At 35.5% G+C, this 22901-nt stretch overlaps 1 protein-coding gene across 4 annotated transcripts in view; it reads right to left on the minus strand.

Moving 5' to 3' along the window:
- Positions 1 to 22901, minus strand: part of LOC105223495 (inactive dipeptidyl peptidase 10) — a 94798-nt gene that overhangs the window by 19908 nt on the left and 51989 nt on the right. For all 4 annotated transcript variants that reach the window (XR_007421205.1, XR_007421203.1, XR_007421204.1 and 1 more), the window contains 4 exons: positions 9573 to 9668; positions 7945 to 8059; positions 6253 to 6347; positions 2515 to 2642 (listed from right to left, as the gene is read on the minus strand). Coding sequence is in view for 1 of the 4 variants with exons in the window: in XM_049446228.1 (XP_049302185.1) it covers positions 2515 to 2642; positions 6253 to 6347; positions 7945 to 8059; positions 9573 to 9668 (434 nt within the window). In the remaining 3 variants the exon portion in view is untranslated. The remainder of the gene's footprint in view (positions 1 to 2514; positions 2643 to 6252; positions 6348 to 7944; positions 8060 to 9572; positions 9669 to 22901) is intronic.

A 22901-nucleotide genomic window follows, 5' to 3' on the forward strand; every position in this document is an offset into this window, starting at 1 on the left:
GGTTCGTTTACAAGTAGACATGAATAGAAATTGAATAAACTTTTCGAGATAAGCCATTGGCTGAAAACACAATTTATGGTCACTGCTCTGATTGAATGGGAGAGAGAGGTGGGAAAAAGGTTAGATGAAGCTTTGTGAACACAAAAAGATAAACAGGAAATGCAAGTTCAATAGAATGATCTAAATTATTTTTAGATAAGAACTAATCGAAGTATGGTTTAAATATGGTATGCAGTTAGCCGCTGATCACTATTCATATATACACATTAGGGTGGGCTAAACAACTAATATTTTCGCTTAGTACTCGGAAAAATAGGCTCATAGACATCTCTAGGATAGTCGGTTCAAGTAAGAGCTCTTAATTGTAATGGTATTCTAACGGTTCTTCCTCTTAATATCTGATAGAATATCTCATAACTCGCTTCAAATTCATATCTTGGGATAATGCCCAATAAGAAATTCAACGACTACTGCAGGTCGAACCATACTAAAAACAAGAAGTTTTGTCCGTCATAATCTCACTTTCATTGAACTAAGGACAAAATTGAATGGACAGCAAGGAGTTACTATGCTGATATTATTGGGCCAGACCTCGATGTCATCATTTCGATGGCGGTGAGGCGATGTTATCTTGGAGGTAACATGTTTAAAGCATCCGTGATTATTCTGTTCTAATCCAAAGGGGCTTAAGCAAAGGGCGTCAGATTCTTAACACTTGGTGGCAGCTAGTTTGAGGTGTTTAAAGAGGTCAAATTTCTAGGTCTCACATTAGATCCTACGGCAGAATATGCATTTGGAATTAACACTGTCAAGAGCCACCATGGCACTCATTGCAGACGCTTAGCCGGTAAATCCTGGCGCTGCAAGCCAGGTATCATCAGGTGGCTGTATACCATGATCGTAAGGCCTATTGTCTATTATGATGCGGTTGCTTGGACATCGAAGTCAACGCATTCTTCGGTGGGCCTTCAACTATGATGCAACAAAGGCTCGCCTACCTCCTGGCTCCAGGGAGAATGCGCAGTTGCCCAACCGCTGTTCATGCTGGAGCTCACACTTCCGCATCTGGTGATCAAACAGGCAGCGAAGCATACAATGCTCATGGGAGCAGAGAGTTTTGGTAAAGGATAGATAATGTCCTCTCATCAAATGAAGGCCTTATTTGAAGACACACCATTGGCTCTTCTTCCAAGAGACGGCGTTACGAAGAGGGTCAACTTCATAAAGTAGTTTAAAGCTACTCTCGGCAGTAAGTCGGAGTGAATGTTATTCCATGCTCGACCTAGTACTGAGGGGCAACACTATCCAGTGGCACACTGACGACTTGAAACCCCAGAAGGCATTGGAGCAGGCATTGCGGGAGCGAATACCAAATATTAATACCAATGGGATGTTTTCCGAGCATATTTCCAGTGGAAGTTTTTGCTATAAGTCACCAGATCTGGGTGCTGGGACTTAAAGGAGAAGCCAAAAACGGGCTGGCTGTCGAATTAGCTCGCTCTGCGGCGGCTTTCACACCATAAAGAAATTGCTCCGCATGTATGAGAGAGTGGGGAGTGAAAGGCACTGGCAGCAGGCCACAGGAATGCAGCACGCCAAGTAACTATAAGGAGATTACAACCTAGCAAGGTTTAAAGATATGATCAAATTTTCCCGATACAAATTCCACACTATACTGGCGCAAATGCCGGTTTTGCGACATGGAGCAGTATACTAGAACACCTGATTCTAGACTACTCAACAATTTGTAGAGGCAGGCTCAAGGTCCTAAGATCCGTCGACGTGGTCAGGTATTACATCACTTCCATCGCGCTCCATCTGGAATATGTTTCCAACAATTTACTTCCGAGTCATGATTCATATTGTTTTTAGCATGGAGTCATGTGTAGAAGTTCACTCAAGTGAGCAAAGTTCTCTGATTGTAATTCCCTTGGGGGTGGCCAGATACGATTCTTTTACCTATGATTTTATCAGCTCACGACTTTCGGTCTTGGACCAAGTTTCCTCTGAGTAGCCAAAGAACCGTTTGAATGCGAGTTAAAGTGAGAAGGTGAACTATTCCCTCCCCTGTGTTATGAGCTGGGTTTGGGACCCGCCACGTAATAAAGGTCTTTACTAAAAATGAAACAACAGCCTCGGAACAGAACCCCCTTTTTAAGGACGACCATGGTAAACTTAATAACGATTATGAATTGAGGGCATGCATTTGGATCTTTAATTGTGAAGGTTCCGCCGCCCAGTTGGTTGATGTCTTCGTAAAAATAAAAGCTGACATCAAAGCCATACAAGAAGTGCGATGGACGGGACAAGTACCGATTCATATTTTACATAGCTCTTATATAAAGTTTCTTGGTTTAATTTGTTAAGAAGTACGTATGTCTTTCAGGTCTGTCTCGAGTAAAGAGTAGCAAAACTCTATTTAATTCCCTCTGCTTTTAAAATTGCGATTTAATATTCTTATAATAATTTGTAGCCTTCATTTTCATTTATTCCATCATTATGCCCGCTACTCACCTGGTTTGTATATCGAAAAGCGTGTATTGTGCCAAAAATGAATGCCGAAAAAGTTTTACGACATTCTGTGCCAATAAAATATACCGTTTATCCGCCGATATAGAGAACGTATATGGTGCAAGCGTTTTCTGTAAGCAGAAAAATTAATGAGGAAAGCTTGTTTATCTAAATTTGTTGTAATTGATTTAAGAAACAAATTTATATTTATTTAAAAGTCGATGTGTCTGTGTTTTGGAAAATGTAATTAAAAATTATTTGCATTATTTTGCCAAAAGCCCAATAAGCAAACAAATAATAAATTTTGTTAAAGTTTTTTTCTTTTGTTTTACTGCTTTTATTTTCTGCTAATTTTAATGCCTTTTTAAATGGTTTATGGCGCATAAAGCATGTTTATATTTCCCTCAATATTTTTCGTGCATTTTTATTACATTTCTGCGGTTTTGTGGCTATTTGACTAACACCACAGGGGGTTGCTGCTGGCAATAATTGAAATGCATTAACTATCAAATACATAGCATATATGTATGTAGCGTGATGTACTTTGTTCTATTTCTTTATGCCGCAATATGTTTTTTGTTTTTACTTTTGATTTTAATTTATTAATTATTCATTAGTTGGTTGTAAAGTGCAATGCATACATTATGCTAAATAATAAATTAGCACTTTTTGTTGGCTTTCAAAAGTAAATGGTTTGCAATTAATGTCAGTATAGCAGGTTTTCCAATAGGGATGATATGATTTCTAAGTGTTGTTTCGAACATTTGTAATATATCAGGAACCGTAATTTCTTTCATATGCTATTTCTCTTTCCAATTTATGGTCTAATAAACGTCCTCGCTGTGCTCGCTATTAATCAATATGCTGCAGATTTTGAGTATATATTTGCTCCACAGTATGTCCAAGTACCAAAAAGATAGAGAACATCGCGAAGTAATGAAAATATAGTGTTGCTGAAGACCGCAATTTGTCAATTCCAAGATCTTCCTAAGAATTTTGACTGTATCAAACAACAACCTGGCGGATTTTGAGAAGTGATTTAGGCTTGAATCCATATAAACTCAATTGACTTTCTCTTCTCACTCAAGAACTAAAGCTATTGGACCACCGTAAAAATCGTGAATTTGCTGATTTTGCCTTGAAACAACTTGAAAACGATAACGATTTTTTGAAGAAAATCATTTTCTCCAATGAGGCTCACTTTCATCTGAGTGGTGCCGTAAATGGACAAAACTATCGAATCTGCAAAGAAAATTCCCAAACTATTCACAAACAACCATTGATTCGCCTAAATTGGCAGTTTGGTGTGGGTTTTGGTCTGTTGGAATCATCGGTCCGTATTTCTTTCGAAATGAAGCTGGTGAGACGGTTACTGTCAATGCAGAGCGGTATAGGAAAGTGATAACCAACTTTTGATGACCGCAATTGGAAGAAGTTGATCCTGACAACATTTGATTTCAAGCAAAGTACCAAGTACAAGTACAAAGTAACTAAGATATAGAACTCTACTGTGGTAATGAGATTGTAGTGGTAAAGTCAAAAATGGACCAACAAGCCACGCAGCAACCGAGCTAGTGCAAGAAAAGTTTGGAGATTCAATTATTTCAAGAAACTGTGGGCATAGTCTCCAAAAATTTGTGATTGTGAACATTATTAGACTACCTCTTGAGGGTTTATTTGAAGTCATTGGTCTCTAGCAATAAACCAGATTCTCTTCAAGCCTTATAAGACAGTTCTGAACGTGTTATACATGACATACGACTTGATTTAGTGGAAGAAGTATTTGAAAATCAGGTTCATCGAATTCCTATCTGCCAAAGAAGTCATGAAGGCCATTTGAATGATGCTATATATATTCGAAACTTAATTGCATCGATTGTACTTCACATTAAAAACAAACATTTGAATTTCTTTAACCAATAGTGTGTTTTTTTTTAAAGCAATCATAACACCCTTAATGGAAAACCCTGTATTATACTTCATTAAGAGTACGATAAAGCGCGCAGTTGTGGCGCTAGTAAAGCTTTTTGCGTCAAATTTTTGCGGTTTTAGTCTGCATCATTTTTATATGTATTATATATGGTAGTATATATTTATATTTTAATATATTTCACCATTAAACTTAATTAACGAGCAATTTGCTATAATAGGGAAATTTTTAATTGTTTTAATGTAATCTATTAAAGTTTAACTATTAAAAAAACTAATGAGAATAAAAATACATATTGTTTTAAATTTAATTATGTTTTGAAATTAGTTTAGATAAATTGTTAAAAAAATATTTTTATTTAGTTTTTCATATATTATAATCTCAAGGTAATAATCTGCGAATTGCGGGCTCCGTTCTGGGGTGCAGGGACTTAAATCGCAAGGTATTCTTGACTTTAACCGATTAAGCGGAGTCTACATCAATAAGGAAGAAGAAGATTCTCGGCACGTCCTAAACCACATGTGTGGTTCTGCCTGACACTTCTCATACGGGTTGTCAGAGGTGCCGTATGTGCGACAACTAAGAGCTGCCACCTCCAATTCCAGGGTGTTATGCGACTGTTATGCCCATTGGATGATTTGCAGCCAGGAAGCTAATTCGGCTGTATTCGAACGGAGCCTTCTGAATATGGCGCCATATTGGGTAGTAGGAAGTAGCGGTGATTTTATCACTCTGGCGCGGCAGACCTTTACGTTCTCCTCTTCAAAAATTTACCCGACGGTTGACCTACCGCGTTGAGCCAAGGATCGGAAGAACAATGTGGACTTCAATAGTATAAAAAACAACAATGGAGGCATATCGGATATTCTGTGCATCTTGCTAATACAGGAACACTGGGTTCACACAAGGTAGATCAGAGACCTCAAAGCGTTTGCGAATAAGGTATTCTGGGATCTGTATGGTAGTTCGAAAAGATCTTGATTTCTGTTGCATTTCAGAATCCCTAAGACAGGGCCTGGTCGCTGTACAGGCCAACGATAATAAAGGTGTGGACTTTCTCCTAGCAGAGGACTACTTTCCGGGGGAAACAGAAAACCCCCGATGCCGTGCATAACATACCGATTATTACGTATGAGGCGGTGGTTTGGGCTTCAAAAGTTTCAAGTTATGTTGGAAAGTAAGGCTGAATGGAATAATTCCACGCTCGACCTATTGGTAAGAGATAGCACAATCAAGTGGTACCAGGACGGCTCAAAAACGTCGAACGGATTTGGTGAAGTAGTCGTAGGACCACATACCGAACTCTCCTCACCTATGGAAAGTTTTCCAAGCAGAAGTCTTTGCTTAAAGTCAGTGTGTAGAGATAATCTTCCAACACAATTCAGGCAATGAAAGTATCGCCATAGTCAGTGATAGCCAAACAGCACTTAAAGCGATTTCTGTTGAGTTAAATCGCTACCAGCGCAGGAGTGCATAGAACGGCTGTTGACACTATTGTTTTAGACCAAAATTGCGGCCGAAATCGTATTTAACTATTATAGACTCAATAAATAAACATAAAAAATCATTTGTATTCGTTATGAATGTATTTATTTATAAAAATGGGACTGATTCGTTAATTTCAACATTAAAAAAAATCGTGAAAATCGGTGATTTTTCATAAAATCGTACTGAGAGCATATTAGCTGAAACAAAAAAATAGATAATTTGAGATCTTACTACTTAATACTTTTAATTATATTCATAATCTAATTTTCATAATTTAATTTTGTATAATATTTACGAGTGAATTTTCACACTTTCATACTTACATATGTCACATTTGACATGAGCACTCGCTCATTTAGATTAGATGCATTTAACAGCACGATTCTTCCCCAGTGATCTTGATAAAGAAATTCCTCGCCTGTAATGGTGAAAAGGGACGAAAAAGATAAATTAATTAAAAAAAAATATCTTTGGACATAGATTATAAATTAATGTGTATATTTTAATGTAACTAATATTTTCAATAGATCAGATAAAGATCAATAATCTTCAATATATTATTTTGAATTTTGTTTTGAAAATCTTTCGCAAACTGATGTTAATTAAAAAGATATAATAAATAACATAAGATATTGTACGAAAGTGTTTGCTTTGGGGTCATTGAGAAAATTGGACAGTTGACAAGTTGAGTTATGTTTCATTGTGAAAATGGGCTAAATACCATGCCTACTTCGTATATCAATACTCATTCTATCCTCAGTGATTTCATAATTTCCAGTTAATTTAAAATCAAAACAATCAATACTGCAAAAGCTTAATAGAAGTAAGTGTCACTAGCTGAATATTTATGAAATACTCTCTGTCCTTAATTACTATGCCAAATATGAGCGTAGTCTGTCAACTAGTTTGTTTACAGCAGCTGCTTAAGATGGCACTACTGAAGTGCGTTGCGATTTTTACAACGGATAAAAATTTTGAACACAGAAAACACATCCTATCGAGTCGTACAAAGCCTTCAAAGATAGTCGAGAGATCGTTGAAGACATCCCTCGTTCTGGACAACCTTCGACCTCGTCAACTGATAAAAATATAAAAAAATGAAGGATATTGTGCTTGAAAATCGTCAGGCAAATGTTAGGGAGATAGCAAAAGAGCTCGACATTTCTCGCGAGTCGCTTTGAATGATTTTGATGGATATTTAAAGTATGAAACGCCTTCTTGCTCATTTCGTCCCTATAAAACTGATTTTCAAAAGTATTAGCGTAAACAGGTCTCTTTGGGCATGCTTGATCATTTGATCCCGCTTTCATGGAGAGCATTATAGCGGCCGATGAGACATGGGTTTATGAGTTTGACTTGCAAACAAGTCACCAATCATCGGAATGGAGGGAAAAAAACGAGTCGAAACAAAAAGAACTACACCATGCTTCTCAAAAATCAAGATTATGCTCATTGTTTTTTTCGATATTCGGGGTTTGATGCATCATGAATTTGTTCCGCAGGGAAAGACAGTCAATAGAGTTCTACTTTGCCGTATTGAGGCGTTTGCGTGAGAACTTCCGTCGAAAACAGCCGGAATTGTGGAAGAAGAATTCATGGACTTTACACGATGATAATGCTCGAAAAAAAAGATAATTTCATAAAAATATTACAATAAACATTGAACATTGTTTCAAAGTAGAAACAAGCATTTGAAAATATTAAAATAACTTTAAAAAATGATCATTTATAAATAGGACAAAGTAGTAAAAGCTCTAGATATTCAATATCGTATTCTATACTGAACTAAGCTTGAGTAAATGAATATTTTCATATTTGTTGAACTTAAAAGTTTTGTGGTATATTTTCGTACTTCTGCATAGAATTTCAATCCTTTAAACTAAGTAAAAAGTAAGGATATTTCCTAACATAAATATCGCACATCATCGATTGGCGCTCAATATTTCACGAGTTTAAATTCACGCGCATAAGCAATCATTTCGTAACGAACTGCTACTACTCTTACACACACTCACCATTTATCCAAGTACCGTTGGCGCGCTGCGGCATAAAGAGTCCATCCACGATGTCTTGCAGTTTGATGCGCTGGCCTTTGACGCGCGGCCCCTCATCGGGTGGTGTGAGAAGTACCTTTTTTGATAAATGCAGAAATTTTATATGTTGTTTTCTATAAAGAAAACCAGACAAAGAGAAAGAAAAAAGCACAAAAAACCGGGGGGGACACACGACCACCACGAGACACAATAAAAATAAAAAAATCGGAAAAATGGGAAAAATATATGACATAAAATTTACACAAAAATTTGCGGGATGACACAGCAATTGCAAGAAAAAAACATATGCTACTATATACACATTTAGATACAAGAATGCATGAAGCACTGTGAACATATACACATACATATTGCTACATGGGATGAGAAGTGGTGAAAATATGGTTTAGTAGCCGAAAAGTATGCAGCACATTATAAAAAGCTGTTGAAAAGTTAGACTAGTTGGAATGTTGGGCAAATGACATGCTTGTATGAGGTTGGCGCATATATACAGATGAAGATATACATATAAATTCCACATATTAGGGTGGTTCATATTACAGATTTTTGTATTTTTAATTTTTGAAAATTTTATTTTAGGTCTGAATGAGTTTTGATAAACTTACAAAACAATAATTTTTAATATATGCGAATTAATTTACTTTAGGGTGGCTCATTTTACAAATTTTTGAATTTTTATTTTTTGCAAATTTTAGTTTAAGTTTTAAAAAGTATGAATGAGTTTTGTCAAAGTTACAAAATAACAATTTTTAACTTATGTGAATTAATTTACTTTAGGGTGGCTCATTTTAGAGATTTCTTTTTTGAATTTTTTTTTTTTTTGTAATTTTTTTTATTTTTAAGTAAAAAACGTGGTTTTGTAATGTTCAGATTAAGACTAAAACACAAAAATTTTTAATAAATGCAAATTACTTTACTTTAGGGTGGCTCTTTTTACCGATTTTTTTTAAATTTATTTTTGTAATTTGATTTTTATCTTTAAGCAAAAAAGTGTCTGGTTAAATAGAAAACTTAAAAAAAATACGATATTATTTTATGCAAATTTGAGTAATAATTTTTGAAATTTTTTTTGATATAAAAATTTGACCCGTTATTTCAATAATTTTTTTTTCAAATGTTCAGAACTAGTTTTGACTATTTTCTGAACTGACACAACAATCTGGTATATATATATATATATGGTATATTTAATAATATTCATGTCTTCGAAAAATGCGACACACCCTAATATGAGGATTACTTTTTCACAAGGTCATAATTCAGCGAAAAAAGTGCAACAAACTATTTACACAAAGCATATTTGCAAAAATAAAATAATTATAATAATAATATAGCAAAATATTTATTTATAAAATATCATGAATAATGAAAAATGGGTAAAATTTTTTATTTTAATTTTTTACAAGTCTCCGTGGGCATTACAACACACATTTCTTAATATATTTCAACCCTTTTACAAACACTCACACATAAAAAAACTTTAAATTTATTTACACATGCATTTCTAAATTTTTTGGAATAAATTTACAACACTTTCGATTTCTTTACAGTTATACACTATAATATATTTGCATGTCAGTCAGACTCACCACGGAGGTAACAATTAGCGCGAGTACAATTATTATAACCAATAAAGCGATGAAAATGCCTCGCCAATTGCGTTGATTTGGGTTGCTGGACACCAACTGCAAGGAAGATAAATACAGTTTTAAAGTGTTTGATTAAATACTAAAGTAGTTAGTGCTTTAATTATTTTAATATTTAAATTATTCTGATCCCTATTTATTTTCAATATTTTTTATATATTTTATAATTTTTATAAATATATAATAGCATATAATAATATAATAATAGCATCTACTGTTTTCCGTTTCACAAGTTCAGATATGCCCACGGAGCACTAGTCTGCTACACAATATCTTTTCAAAAACCATATAAGTTATGTGCCTTTTTTGCTGAGCATACATTTTTGGTTCCCACGAATTTTGTTTAATATTTCACTGCGAAAACGGTAAAAATATGTAATTCTCACCTAGCTTATGAAAAAATTAGCTGAAGAATTTTTGAAGCTTATGTATTTTCATATTATTTATTTACATTCCTTTGGCCTATAAAAAGGCGTGATATTAAAGTCATATGATTAAAAACAGAAAGTGGCATAATAATTTTTATCTCGATTTTCCAGTTATATTTTCGGTTTCAGATACTTTTCATGACAATGAAAATTCTTTATTTGAAACGTTAGATTGGTTCATGACATTTACTTTTTGAAGATAATTTCATTTAAATGTTGACCGCGGCTGCGTCTTAGGTGGTCCATTCGGAAAGTCCAATTTTGGGCAACTTTTTCGAGCATTTCGGCCGGAATAGCCCGAATTTCTTCGGAAATGTTGTCTTCCAAAGCTGGAATAGTTGCTGGCTTATTTCTGTAGACTTTAGACTTGACGTAGCCCCACAAAAAATAGTCTAAAGGCGTTAAATCGCATGATCTTGGTGGCCAACTTACGGGTCCATTTCTTGAGATGAATTGTTGTCCGAAGTTTTCCCTCAAAATGGCCATAGAATCGCGAGCTGTGTGGCATGTAGCGCCATCTTGTTGAAACCACATGTCAACCAAGTTCAGTTCTTCCATTTTTGGCAACAAAAAGTTTGTTAGCATCGAACGATAGCGATCGCCATTCACCGTAACGTTGCGTCCAACAGCATCTTTGAAAAAATACGGTCCAATGATTCCACCAGCGTACAAACCACACCAAACAGTGCATTTTTCGGGATGCATGGGCAGTTCTTGAACGGCTTCTGGTTGCTCTTCACCCCAAATGCGGCAATTTTGCTTATTTACGTAGCCATTCAACCAGAAATGAGCCTCATCGCTGAACAAAATTTGTCGATAAAAAAGCGGATTTAACATTTCGAACCGAACACTGATTTTGGTAATAAAATTCAATGATTTGCAAGCGTTGCTCGTTAGTAAGTCTATTCATGATGAAATGTCAAAGCATACTGAGCATCTTTCTCTTTGACACCATGTCTGAAATCCCACGTGATCTGTCAAATACTAATGCATGAAAATCCTAACCTCAAAAAAATCACCCGTTAGTTGGTAATATTTAGATTTGTAAATTACTTAATTTTGATGCTGAGAAGCTTACTTAAGGTGCTTAGTTCTATTTTATGTTGAGGAAATCGCGTAACTTACAACTTTTTAGGTAATTTTCTCTTTTTTGAAGGATATCTCAAATGTCTGATGGATATTTAGTATACAAGTTTTTTTGTTTCGAAACAGAAGCACTTTTCCAAGCCGATTCTTGTAAAGTTTTCATAAATGGGCGACATCTTCTAAAATATCTTGAGTTAATATATTTACTTTAAAATCATTAATTTTGTTGAGTATAACTTTGTAATACTCCCAATTATATTAGAAAGATAAGGCGGTATCGATTTTTTTAAATGGCCACTTCGATATACGAAGTATGACAATTAAGTAATGAGACTGATTCCATAAAAACCGTATATTTGAAAATTATTCTACAACTCTGCGACCCCATTCAAAGTAGTCCCCTTGAGCAGCTATACAGCGATTCCAGCGCGTTTTCCATGCTTCGTAACATTTCTGGAACGCTTCGACTGGGATGTCCGCGAGTACCCTCGTCACGGCCGCCTGTGATATATAGGTTCCTTTGACCACCGATTTTGTTTTAGGAAACAAAAAAAGTCACAGGGTGACATGTCGGGCGAATAAGGCGGCTGTTGCAACACGGCGATCCCTTCAGAGGTCAAATACTGGGACATGCTGTGGTCGGTGTGGCACGGCGCGTTGTCGTGATGAAGGATCCAGTTACGAGCGATGTCTGGACGCACCCTGTTGACTCGTTTTCGCAATCTTTCGAGTATTTGGTAATAGTATACTTGATTCACAGTTTTTCCCGATGGAACGAATTCTTTGGTGACGATTCCACGGCTATCAAAAAAGGCAATAATCATCGTTCGCGGAGAATACCATTGTGAGCTTTGGCGTTTGGTTTCCGGGTCTAAGAGCACTATCACCATACACTCTTACAATTTTAGCGTACGTTTCCCAAGCTGTTTCGCCCAATCTGGCGAAAAATTTAATCGCGACGCGTTGTTCTTGATTTTGTTTTTCCATTTTCGTGACGAGCACTACAAACACACGTCTACTCAACTTGACGCAGCAGGCGAACTAAACAAGCTACAGCGATGGTACATATTTCAAGGTCACAGCGCGGCAATAAAGTCAGTCTCATTACTTAATTGTCAAACCTCGTACTGGCGAGTGGTCCGAATTTAAGTCCAATCCATTTTCCATGGTAATGAAGGTCTTAGATATATGTCGAGTCATGAAAAAGTCGATAAGGTCAGGTAGTTTTCTTATGTCGGAGGGCCAATCTTGATTATGATCGGTTAGTTTCAGATAAATGTCAACCTGAACACTACATACGACAATAATCTAGATAAAATTTCGTGACTGAAACTAAAGAGCAGATCGCCAACATACCAAAAATAGAAAGTAATTTCAGCTACCTCCGTCGAATTGACGTCAAAGCGTTTCGGTCGACAGACAACTCCCTATAGACGATCGCCATCAAACAAATGGAAACCCAATAAAGGTTTGAAGTACACGCACATTAAACTTTCACTCAGCTAAGCATTTATTTTATTTGCAAATATTTTCTCAACATTGAAGTCCCATTTTTCCACTTTTTGTTGTTTTTGCTGTGCACATTATTATTCTCTAACTTGCCACATTGGCCTGTGCAACAAGAGGTTGCGGCGCGTGGCAAATGTGTAATTTTTCATGCGCGCACGACCTTCTTTCACACATACATAAATACGCATTCACTTTCTATAAGTAAGTGTGTTTGTATGCCTGCGTATTTGTGGTTTTGGGCATATTTTACCTTTTTTAAAGGTTTCTCATTTTCTCCTAATTCATGCCAATTTCTTGCATGCCGCCGCTTCGTGTGGCGCTTTGTCGATTTTTGTGAACCCGCTTTGTATGGCGGGTATTTGTGTGTGTGTGCGTATATATTTGTAGCTGCTTTCGTATTTATTTGCTTCATTTTGGCAACATTTGTGGCCATTATTTTGGCCACCATTATGCCAATGTTATTATAACGCCTACTTGCTTGCTGCTGGTGGCAGCAAAAAAGCTTCAACATCAGCAAAAATAATAACAACAACAGTAATATCAACAACAGTTGTAATAAAAGCAACAACAACAGAGCAGCAATCAGAAAATGTGTTAGCAAATAGAGAAAAGGTAGCAGGTATAACTGCTGAGCTCTAACAAATGTGTGCGCCTAAAAGCACACTATCGTTCTGTTATTTTCTTAAATATACTATATTTCGATTTATTCATTAAATTTCTAACAATTTTTTGAATTTGTATGTAACTGGGTGTTATCGATAGACTTTTATGAATTTAGGTTTTGAATATTTTTTGTTTTGGGGAATCTGTGTAAAAAGAAGACCTAGTGTATCAGTCTATAAAAGGCGATTTAATACTTTTCGAATTACACGCGAACTCCACCAGCGCTGAAAAGAAGCCTTTACTTCTTGTGATCGGATTAAATGTATGCCACCGAGGAATTTTTGGAATATTCATCTTAAATTTCAGTATATTATGTTCGAAGGTATTTACTATCGATATCAGTAGGAACAAAAAAAAAATATTTTTCCGAAAATTTCACGAATTTATGGTTTTTTTTTTTTGTCAATTTAGTATATTCAGAGCAACGTAAAATTAAATTCAAAATATTTTTTACCAGCTATTTTCCTGCGATTTCAAACTGGCTTATGCCGGAGTATACTTTTCAAGCCGTATATGAACAGCTTCTAAGCTGTAACTGGTTAATATAACAGTTTTCTACCATCTGGTTGACATATGCCATATCCATCGATCAACAGGTGGGATAGATTGATCGATAGATAGGAAAATTGAAGCTTTGCACTGGGACCTATGATGTACTGTGCTCTCCCTTATATCAAAGGGAATCTAGCATCCTGAAAAATATCAAGAGCTTGCTGGGCTTGACTGAGATGGTGTGATCCCTGCCCACGTAGATAGAACGTAGGGCCTTGAGCGTGCTTCTGCAAATTGTTGGGCAATCCAAATCAAGTGTTCTGGAGTATCCTATTCCATGTCGCAAAACCGGCAGTTTTCGCAAGAGGCTATACCCATGTTAGACAAGTGCTTACTGAGCCTGCAGTGCCCTATATAGAGCGCGACAAGGAGACTGAATTTGTCTTGGGGGAGGTTGATAATTTCCTTAAACCTTGCAAGGTTGTAACCTCAAAGAAGTAACCTTCCTTCAGCCTTCCTATACACTCCTCCATTAAAAGCGATATGACTTAATACGGTGGATCGCCTTTAGTGCCACTTGACTATCGCTAAGTATAGCTGACTTATAGAAAAGACTTCTGCTTGAAAGATACTCGGAAATCGTCCCATTGGTATAGATAGTGCTGCAATTGGCCAAGTCCGCATTAGCCCTAAAGCGCAGACACAGGCGAACCTTTGCAGCTTCGATAGTTGAAGGCCTGGCGTAGATTGCGTTGCCTAGGATGCCCAAACAACTGCTCCAATAGGCCATTGCACACAGCTTTCTTATGCAAAAAAGTGATGGTTTTATACCCTAAATACCAGTGTGTTCCTAAATTTCACATTTCTTAGCGCCCCTAAAAGCAGACATGAAAAAAAGAAACTCAGTAAAAAAATTGCTATTCAATTAGCCTAGTGTCTGCACGCCAGCCAAAGTGAAAACGAGACTAAATCGCCTGCAAATTAAGTTAACTTACTTTTATGGAAAGCATGTGTGGCAGTGTATGTGTACATACAGGAGAGTCTTCTGGAGTATACTCTCTTCATATATTTTTGCAATGTTAAGTTCAAGCTCAGATGGCGCAGCTGGTAAATATTTCCAATATTTCTGAATTTCTTTGCGCCCGCAGCTACATATTAAATTTCCAACTCACTGCATTGGCGCATTAAATATTTAATACACAAAGCGCCTAAAAGTATGTGTGCTTAATTTAATTGCATATTTTATGAACGCAAGGTGAGCAAAATTTGAGAAAAGAAATGAAGAGAAGCAATGAAGTGACTCTTGGACGTAGTAAGTAGCAAGTTAAGTGAAAAGTTACGAAATATTTGAGGGTATAAGGGTGTTTTATGGATTTGTGTGGTTGCTGGTAGTCGAAATCAGTGATTGTATTTTATCGGAAAAAATTTACAAAAATGGCTTCGTATTTTTAATATCATATTTTTCATTTATTTTTTGACAGTTTATGATATTTATTTTAAAGCGGATTATTTACTATTTTTCTCCTAACTAAAATTTATTTCATTTGAGTATTTTTCTGTAATCAAAAATTTATTAGAAAAACTATTGGACATTCAAAATAAATTGACCGAAAATTGCAAAAATAATAAATAAATTTTCGTCTCTCTGACATTGCTTAAAATCTTAATTCAGAAAGTAACTAACTCTTCATCCCCACAAAAATCCTTAACACACACCATAACCTGCACTTTCAATTCATTTCTCCGGCGATTATCAACTAAATAATATTTTTTTTCTAGTTTGTGTCAACACTATACAGATTATTGTTTTACAGTTGTTGTTGCCATTTAAATTGTATGTTGCAAAATTAATTGCTTAGAAATTTCCACTACAACAGGCAACAGCAGTGCTTGCATTTATGAAATGTAAAACTTTTGCAATTCAGGTGGAATTAAGCTGTGTGTCCGTAAATATTGTATGTAAAGAGATGTAGGTATGTATGCGTGTTTACAAAACAATGTTGATGCATAAATTCGAAAATAAAGGATTTTACTAAACGCCTGCAGTCGGTCGGTATTATTTCGCCTTAGGGGAACTAGTTCATGTAGGACTAGTTCCGAACCAGTTCAATATGGGTCATATGAAATTGGTCTGTGGTTGAAAATTATTCATTTAATTGACTTAAATCATCACTTAAAATCATCAAAATATTTATTTAATTGACTTAAACAGATTTAAGGCTTGGAAATCATTTGAGATGTGAATCGGTTATTTTGGCAGTGTTATCGATAGAAAAGAGTTAAATATGTATAAAATCTACTGAATCATTGAAATGATCGCTAGAAATATTTCAAAACAAATATATAAAATAATAGCTGTAAGTCCCACATATCGATAAAATTAAACTTTTAATAAAAAGTTATCGATTTTGAAGTTTGTTTTTTTCAGGTTCGTTACGAAACTTAAAGTTCTGGACTTAAAAATAGTTTTTTTTATATTTGTATATTCTGATTTATTACTAGATAATGTGAACTGAGTTAATTAAGTTAACCTCTAATAATACTGACTCTTAATTACATAGAGCCACATTATGAACTATTACATATATTAAAATTAGCTTTAAAATTAATTCAAAATTTAATAAACCACATCTTAATTTACGTTTTAGCTAATAATTATTATTTTAGGAATTTTTAAAAATAGTAAATATGATTACAGTTATCGATAATATATCGATACTTTTTCGGATAAATTTCGATTTTACTGTTCCTTTCAAGTTTTATTGAAATAAAATTTGTATTTATTGTATATATTTCGTGTATTGGTTATCGATAACATATCAATAAATTTTTCGATAAGTTTCGATTTATTTGGTCATATTTTTAAAAATTTAATTGAAAACATTATAAAAAGCTTTGTTAGTGCTCATAATCGAATAATTATGACTACAGCATACTTTTCAATAAATGCATAAAAGTCACTACGTTTGAAATAATCTCTTAAAAAATAAAAAAAAAGTTGCGTTACCATTGTATGTTATTATTTTAATACCAATTTTGTAATTTTCCAACATTTTTCTATTGCTGTAGAATAAAATCATTTGTCGATTTAATTTCGTTCCGATTTCATGGATAAAAACATTGATCAATTAAAAAATATAAACGCAAAGAAAAAGTCAAAGTCGAAAAGTCAATACGATATATATTATTATCGTAAATTATAAAAGTAACAATGTAATAATTATCGATAATATGTTATCGGAAAAATATCGATAGTTTGATGTTGTAGTGTTATCGTAAATAACAAAAATTACACTGTAAAAATTATCGATAATTTGTTATCGAAAAAATATCAGCTGGTCGATACTTCAGTGTTAACGCAAACAACATAATAATTCAAAAATTAGGCTTAAAATAACAGGATTTACTGATAAAAGAAATATCCTAAGGTTATTTATGTTATCACTATCGATATGATATCGATGAGTCGCCAGAAATATCATTTAATTGCATAAGAAATTTTTAATGTATTTCAAAGAAAATATAACAATAAAGATTACTTCTTGTCGATCAAATATCGATAATTCTATGATATATTATTATCGTAAAAATCAAAAATTTATTTATGATAAATATCGATAATTTGTTATCGAAGAAATATCTATAAGTCGATACTGTAGTATCGTCGTAAATAACAAAAAATTGCAATGTAATAATTATCGATAACTTGGTATCCATAAAATATCGATCAGTCGCCTACAATAGCATTTAATTGCATAAAAAATTTTTTATTGCATTTAAAAAAATGTAACACTATCGATAAATTCATATCGAAAAAATATCGAAAATTTGATGATTTAAAATTATCGTAAATAAAATAATTTTCATATTGTAAATATCGATAATTTTTTATCGAAAAAATATCGATAAGTTTGTACAATAGTATTTTAACAATGATATATCGCCTACAATAGCATTTAATTGCATAACAAATTTTTTATTGCATTTAAAAAAATGTAACACTATCGATAAGTTCATATCGAAAAAGTATCGATAATTTGATGATTTAACATTATCGCAAATAAAGAAATTTTCAAATTATAAATAACGATAAGTTTTTATCGGAAAAATATCGATAAGTCGATACTATAGTACTATAACAATGGTATATCGGCGAAAGAAATATTTTACGTTTATTTATAAAATTTTTTAAAAATTTTGCTTAAATTTTATGAAAGCTCGAAATACTGTTTTACACTATTGTAAATAAAGAAACCAGAACTGTCGCCATTTCTTGGAAATTAAATTAAAATATTTTAATTATACATAGTTGAAAAGTGTGTTCAATAACATAAAGTCTTCATTATTTAAATTGATTTCCTTTAGTTTCTTGATTCCAATGAAAAGCCCAAAGAAATTCAGTAAATATTTATTAAAACTCGACGCCAATTCCATTCTCTCACTCACTATCTTTATTTCCTATTGCTGCTCTTGTTCACACAACTAAGTCGCATTGAATCGCTATCAATAAAGGTCATCGAAAATCATCAATTTCACCGAATTGGCACACCGAAATCCATTAACAAATGACCTTCTCACACTTCAGCACACCAAAAGCGCTTGAAGCCGATTTCATGAGGCATGTGTCCGCCTCCTGGTGGAGGGCGCTGAGCAGAATTCGCTGTAATTTATTTTGTGGCTTAATTGTTTCACTTAAACCATTTATGTAACGACAACTGACACCGAACACGAGCGACAAGCACCAAGCGCCGATAAGATTACTACCACCAACAATGCAATGACAACAACTTGAGAAGACTAAGGATACTGAGAATTGCGCAAACAAAGACAAAGAGTCGGTACACTCGTACCTCGTTAACGGTATCACTTGTTATACCATTGCAAGCAAATACAACTCTGCACTTAAGGTCTCAGCTCGCGTGGTTTTGTTGTTATGCGATTTTCCTTTTGTTTTTCACTCGCACTGCTGTTTGCTCGCACCGACGGCTGCGTAGGGATCATTACTGCGTTTCAGTTTGCAGTTTCTATGCGCATTGTCGCTGGGAGGACGGTGGGGGTATCTAGTGGGACACTTATCATCTTGTGGCGGAAGTATCAGTTGAGCTGGCTGAAACTAACAAGTGAGCTAGGAGAAGTAAATAAAACAGTAAAGGATACTGTTGACATTACTCTTTTGTGGTTTTAGCTAACAGAAAACAAAAACAATCAACTTTTATCTCATGAAGTGGTTAGGGAACATTGAAACGTTGGCGATATTGAAATGGCAGCGCGCCAAAAGACAGGGCGTTGAGTATAGCAATCATTCTTTAAAACTATTTGGAAAGTCGATTGAAATCAAGATAAATTTTGTTTAGAAGTAATCAATATTTCGAGTGAATAATTATTAATGGGTAGAATCTATTCCGGTCTATCAGGTTAGGTGAGGTTATACCGGCTAGCTACCACGCCATAAATAGTCAGTAACAGATCCTTTGTAATGCGAGATGGATGTTCAGTTTAATTTGAGGTGAAGAACTCGTCACACAGGACGTCAATGTCCTTTAAGAGCTTGATATTTTAGTTTGATACTACGTCCAGTCCTTTGAACTCCGAAGTTTCTAGATACTTGTGTCGGGTTCTAGATAGTGGTAGACAAAGGCATAGGAGCTGTTCCAGCGTTTCTCCCATCTTAACTTCTCTGCACTTTCTGCATGTATCGTTATCATTTATGCCCATCCAGCTCGCATGTGATGCCAATAGGTTGTGACCTGTCAAGAGGCCAACAGCCATCTGGCAGTGCTTTCGAGACCGTGTGAGTAAGAAGCAAGCGAGTTTTTCTAAGGGTCTTTTGCACATGATCTTGGCTATGATGCATATACATATGTAATTAAGGCATTTCATCTCGCTCTCTTCCAGCTGTCATCATTTTCGTAAATTTCGTTCTATAACGTAATTAGTGACTTCCGTATTTCCTGTACTTGTTCGGTAGCCAGGCGGATGGCACTTTTGGTAATCTCATCAGCTGCTTCGTTTCCCGGAATCTGGAATCCAGTATATGTATATGCTGGCGTTTTTCGACAGCCGCTACATCTACGTCTTCTCTGCTTCTTTGTGAATTTGTTTCCTTTTTTTTGCTTAGCTATCGACGTGTATATTTATTCTTTTCATGTTATTTCCTCTGTTGTTATATCGACTATCTCGGCCACTTTCCCAACTGTGAATACTTCAGTCTGGATACTGCAGTGGTCCGGAAGTTTGAAGAGTCATATGAGGTTCATCTTCGAGCAACAGATTCCGACTCCCATTTCATTGGCCATTTCGGATTCTTCTCTGTAGATGTTGTAAGTTCCGCTGGTGTGTCACAGACTTCTGCGCTATGGATCTTCCTTTACTATGACTTGGAATCTTTTCATCCAAATAAAACATATGGCTATGTGGCTTAGTTTTCCCACCAGTCCTCCAATTATTGAGGCGTGCCCGAAAGTTCTATTAGAGAACTCTCCTAATGGCACCAATCCTGCAGCTGACTTTGCCGCAGAGCTTTTTACTGCAATGCCGCTTAAGGGTAGGTTGAGTAACCTTTCTATTTCCGCGGTTGGAGTGGTTTTTAGCGCTCCCGTTATGCAGAAAATAGCGAGTCGCTGTACCCGTTTCCTGTATGGAATTTTGCTCTTAGCGTTCCACCACACCAGAGCACCTTAAAGTAAGATTGGCTTGACTACCGCAGTGTAACATCACTGCATGAGGCCAGATGAAATCAAGGCTTGCTCCTTCGGTTTTCTGACGTTTAGAGCAGATGTTTGATAATCCTTTCATTTCTCGCTGAGTATCCACGTCAAGAACCCGTTATGATTAAAACTATACACACACCATACACCATAAACCCATACACCACTCTTCATTAATAGTTTTTCTAATACTACTACTACAAACAAATTCTGTTGTCACATGCGCTAGTTCGTTCGTTTAGCTTGTCAAGTGCGCTCGGCGTCAAAGCATCGATTTGAAATGCAATGACAGTTCGCACTTGAGCTGTCATCGCTGTGGCAACCAATTGTATTCACATTGCCACGCGCTGTATCATTTACGGGCACGGCACTTTCCACTCGTGACCTTCAATTTTTTTCTATGCTAAATTCTACACCTTTTTTGCATTTACTCGTATTACTATCTTAGTCAGCGTATATGCATATTGGAACTGAATATGTGCGCGGGTGTATTTGTTATATGGTTTGTGCGTACTTTTCATTTTATAAGTGTCACATTGTCATGAGGGAATATGCGTCATATGAGAATTGTGAATTGTGCGCGAAATTTGTATTTTGAAATAAAAATATATTTTGAAAAACGTATAGAAAGATGTCAGTTGTTGTTTTTAGTCTTAGTAGACAACATTTGATGATTTTTTCTGTTTTTAAAACGGTATAGTAATGTTTCGTTTGCATAAATGTATATTTTTTTAAAGCGGACGCTTCTTCTAAACTTAAGTGAGGTAAGTAGGTAGAATAGTTGTCTGACTACGCACCTAATCCCTTAGTAAGCTCATTCTGAAACCACTAAGCCTACAATATACTCACTCAATTATGCTCTTTCTGAACCAACCTGTATTTCTGATGAAGTTAGTATCAGAGTTCAATCAAAAGTTGTATACAAGTATGTGAAACTTCAGAGACCTTGTCAAACTTTTTAACGGTATCTAATTGGAACATCACTATGTTCTATAATCTAGAATCTTTTCCAGGCTAATAGTGATATAACCTTAAGAGACTTGGCTGATTTCACAGTCGCTTCTTTTTCTTTATTGGCGTAGCACCACTTACGTGGTTATGGCTGAGTACGAGGTATGACAATTAAGTAATGAGACTGATTCCATAAAAACCGTATATTTGAAAATTATTCTACAACTCTGCCATCCCCTCAAAGTAGTCCCCTTGGGCAGCTATACAGCGATTCCAGCGCGTTTTCCATGCTTCGTAACATTTCTGGAACGCTTCGACTGGGATGTCCGCGAATACCCTCGTCACGGCCGCCTGGATGTCCTTAATCGACTCAAAATGGGTTCCTTTGACCACCGATTTTGTTTTAGGAAACAAAAAAAGTCATGGGGTGACATGTCGGGCGAATAAGGGCGATCCCCTTAGAGGCCAAATACTGGGACACGCTGAGGGCGGTGTGGCACGGTGCGTTGACGTAATGAAGGATCCAGTTACGAGCGATGTCTGGGCGCACCCTGTTGACTCGTTTTCGCAATCTTTCGAGTACTTAGTAATAGTAGACTTGATTCACAGTTTTCCCCGGTGGAACGAATTCTTTGTGGACGATTCCACGGCTATCAAAAAACCCGTTGACCCATTGAGACAGAAAGGTGTTGCAAATATTACACTCAGTAGGCCGTTTATGTTGACTAAAGTTACTTTACTTAAATTTGTATTTACTATCATAACTTAAAACTAAATTAAATCACACATTTCTCGTATTTTAGCTCAACTTAGTTAATTGAACTTTATTTTGCTCTTACCAATTGGCTGAATAATGTTGAAAGTACCATTCAATTTCACATGAAAAGTTAAAATAAGCCCACGGTTATATCCATAAAGGTAAACTGAACAAAAACTTAGATAACTTCAATTAACTTTGCCAGAATGGCGCATTAATTAATGAACATTAAGTAAATAATACTTCTTTATGCCTTGCCACCTGGAGAAATTCAAATAGCATTGACGTGGAAAATGAAAATGTGGAATAATGATGGAAATGTAGCAGCAGCAACAGCTGAGAAAACTATTCACAGAACTTCTCATGAGCAGCTGAAATTGCGGTTCTACGGGGCGGGTATGAGGATGCTGGTAGTGTGGCGCTATGCAAAGTTCACTAACGCCATGTGTACCGACGAACACCCGCGAACACTTAATTTTATTAAAATCTTACTAATGAATGAAAAGTTGATCCTTTCAACTCGAATGTTTTGAGCCACGCCTGCCTGCCGATGATGGTGGAGCGTGTGTGTGGTGGCGGCTGTGTTAAGTGAATAGCGAATATTTGCACAAAAGGAAATGCGAAAGCTAGCGCAGATATTTGCAAGAAGTTTCTCAACAATGGAAATTGCTAGATGAGT

Source organism: Bactrocera dorsalis, chromosome 1 (assembly GCF_023373825.1).
Source record: "Bactrocera dorsalis isolate Fly_Bdor chromosome 1, ASM2337382v1, whole genome shotgun sequence".
In the NCBI taxonomy this organism is placed as follows: domain Eukaryota; kingdom Metazoa; phylum Arthropoda; class Insecta; order Diptera; family Tephritidae; genus Bactrocera; species Bactrocera dorsalis.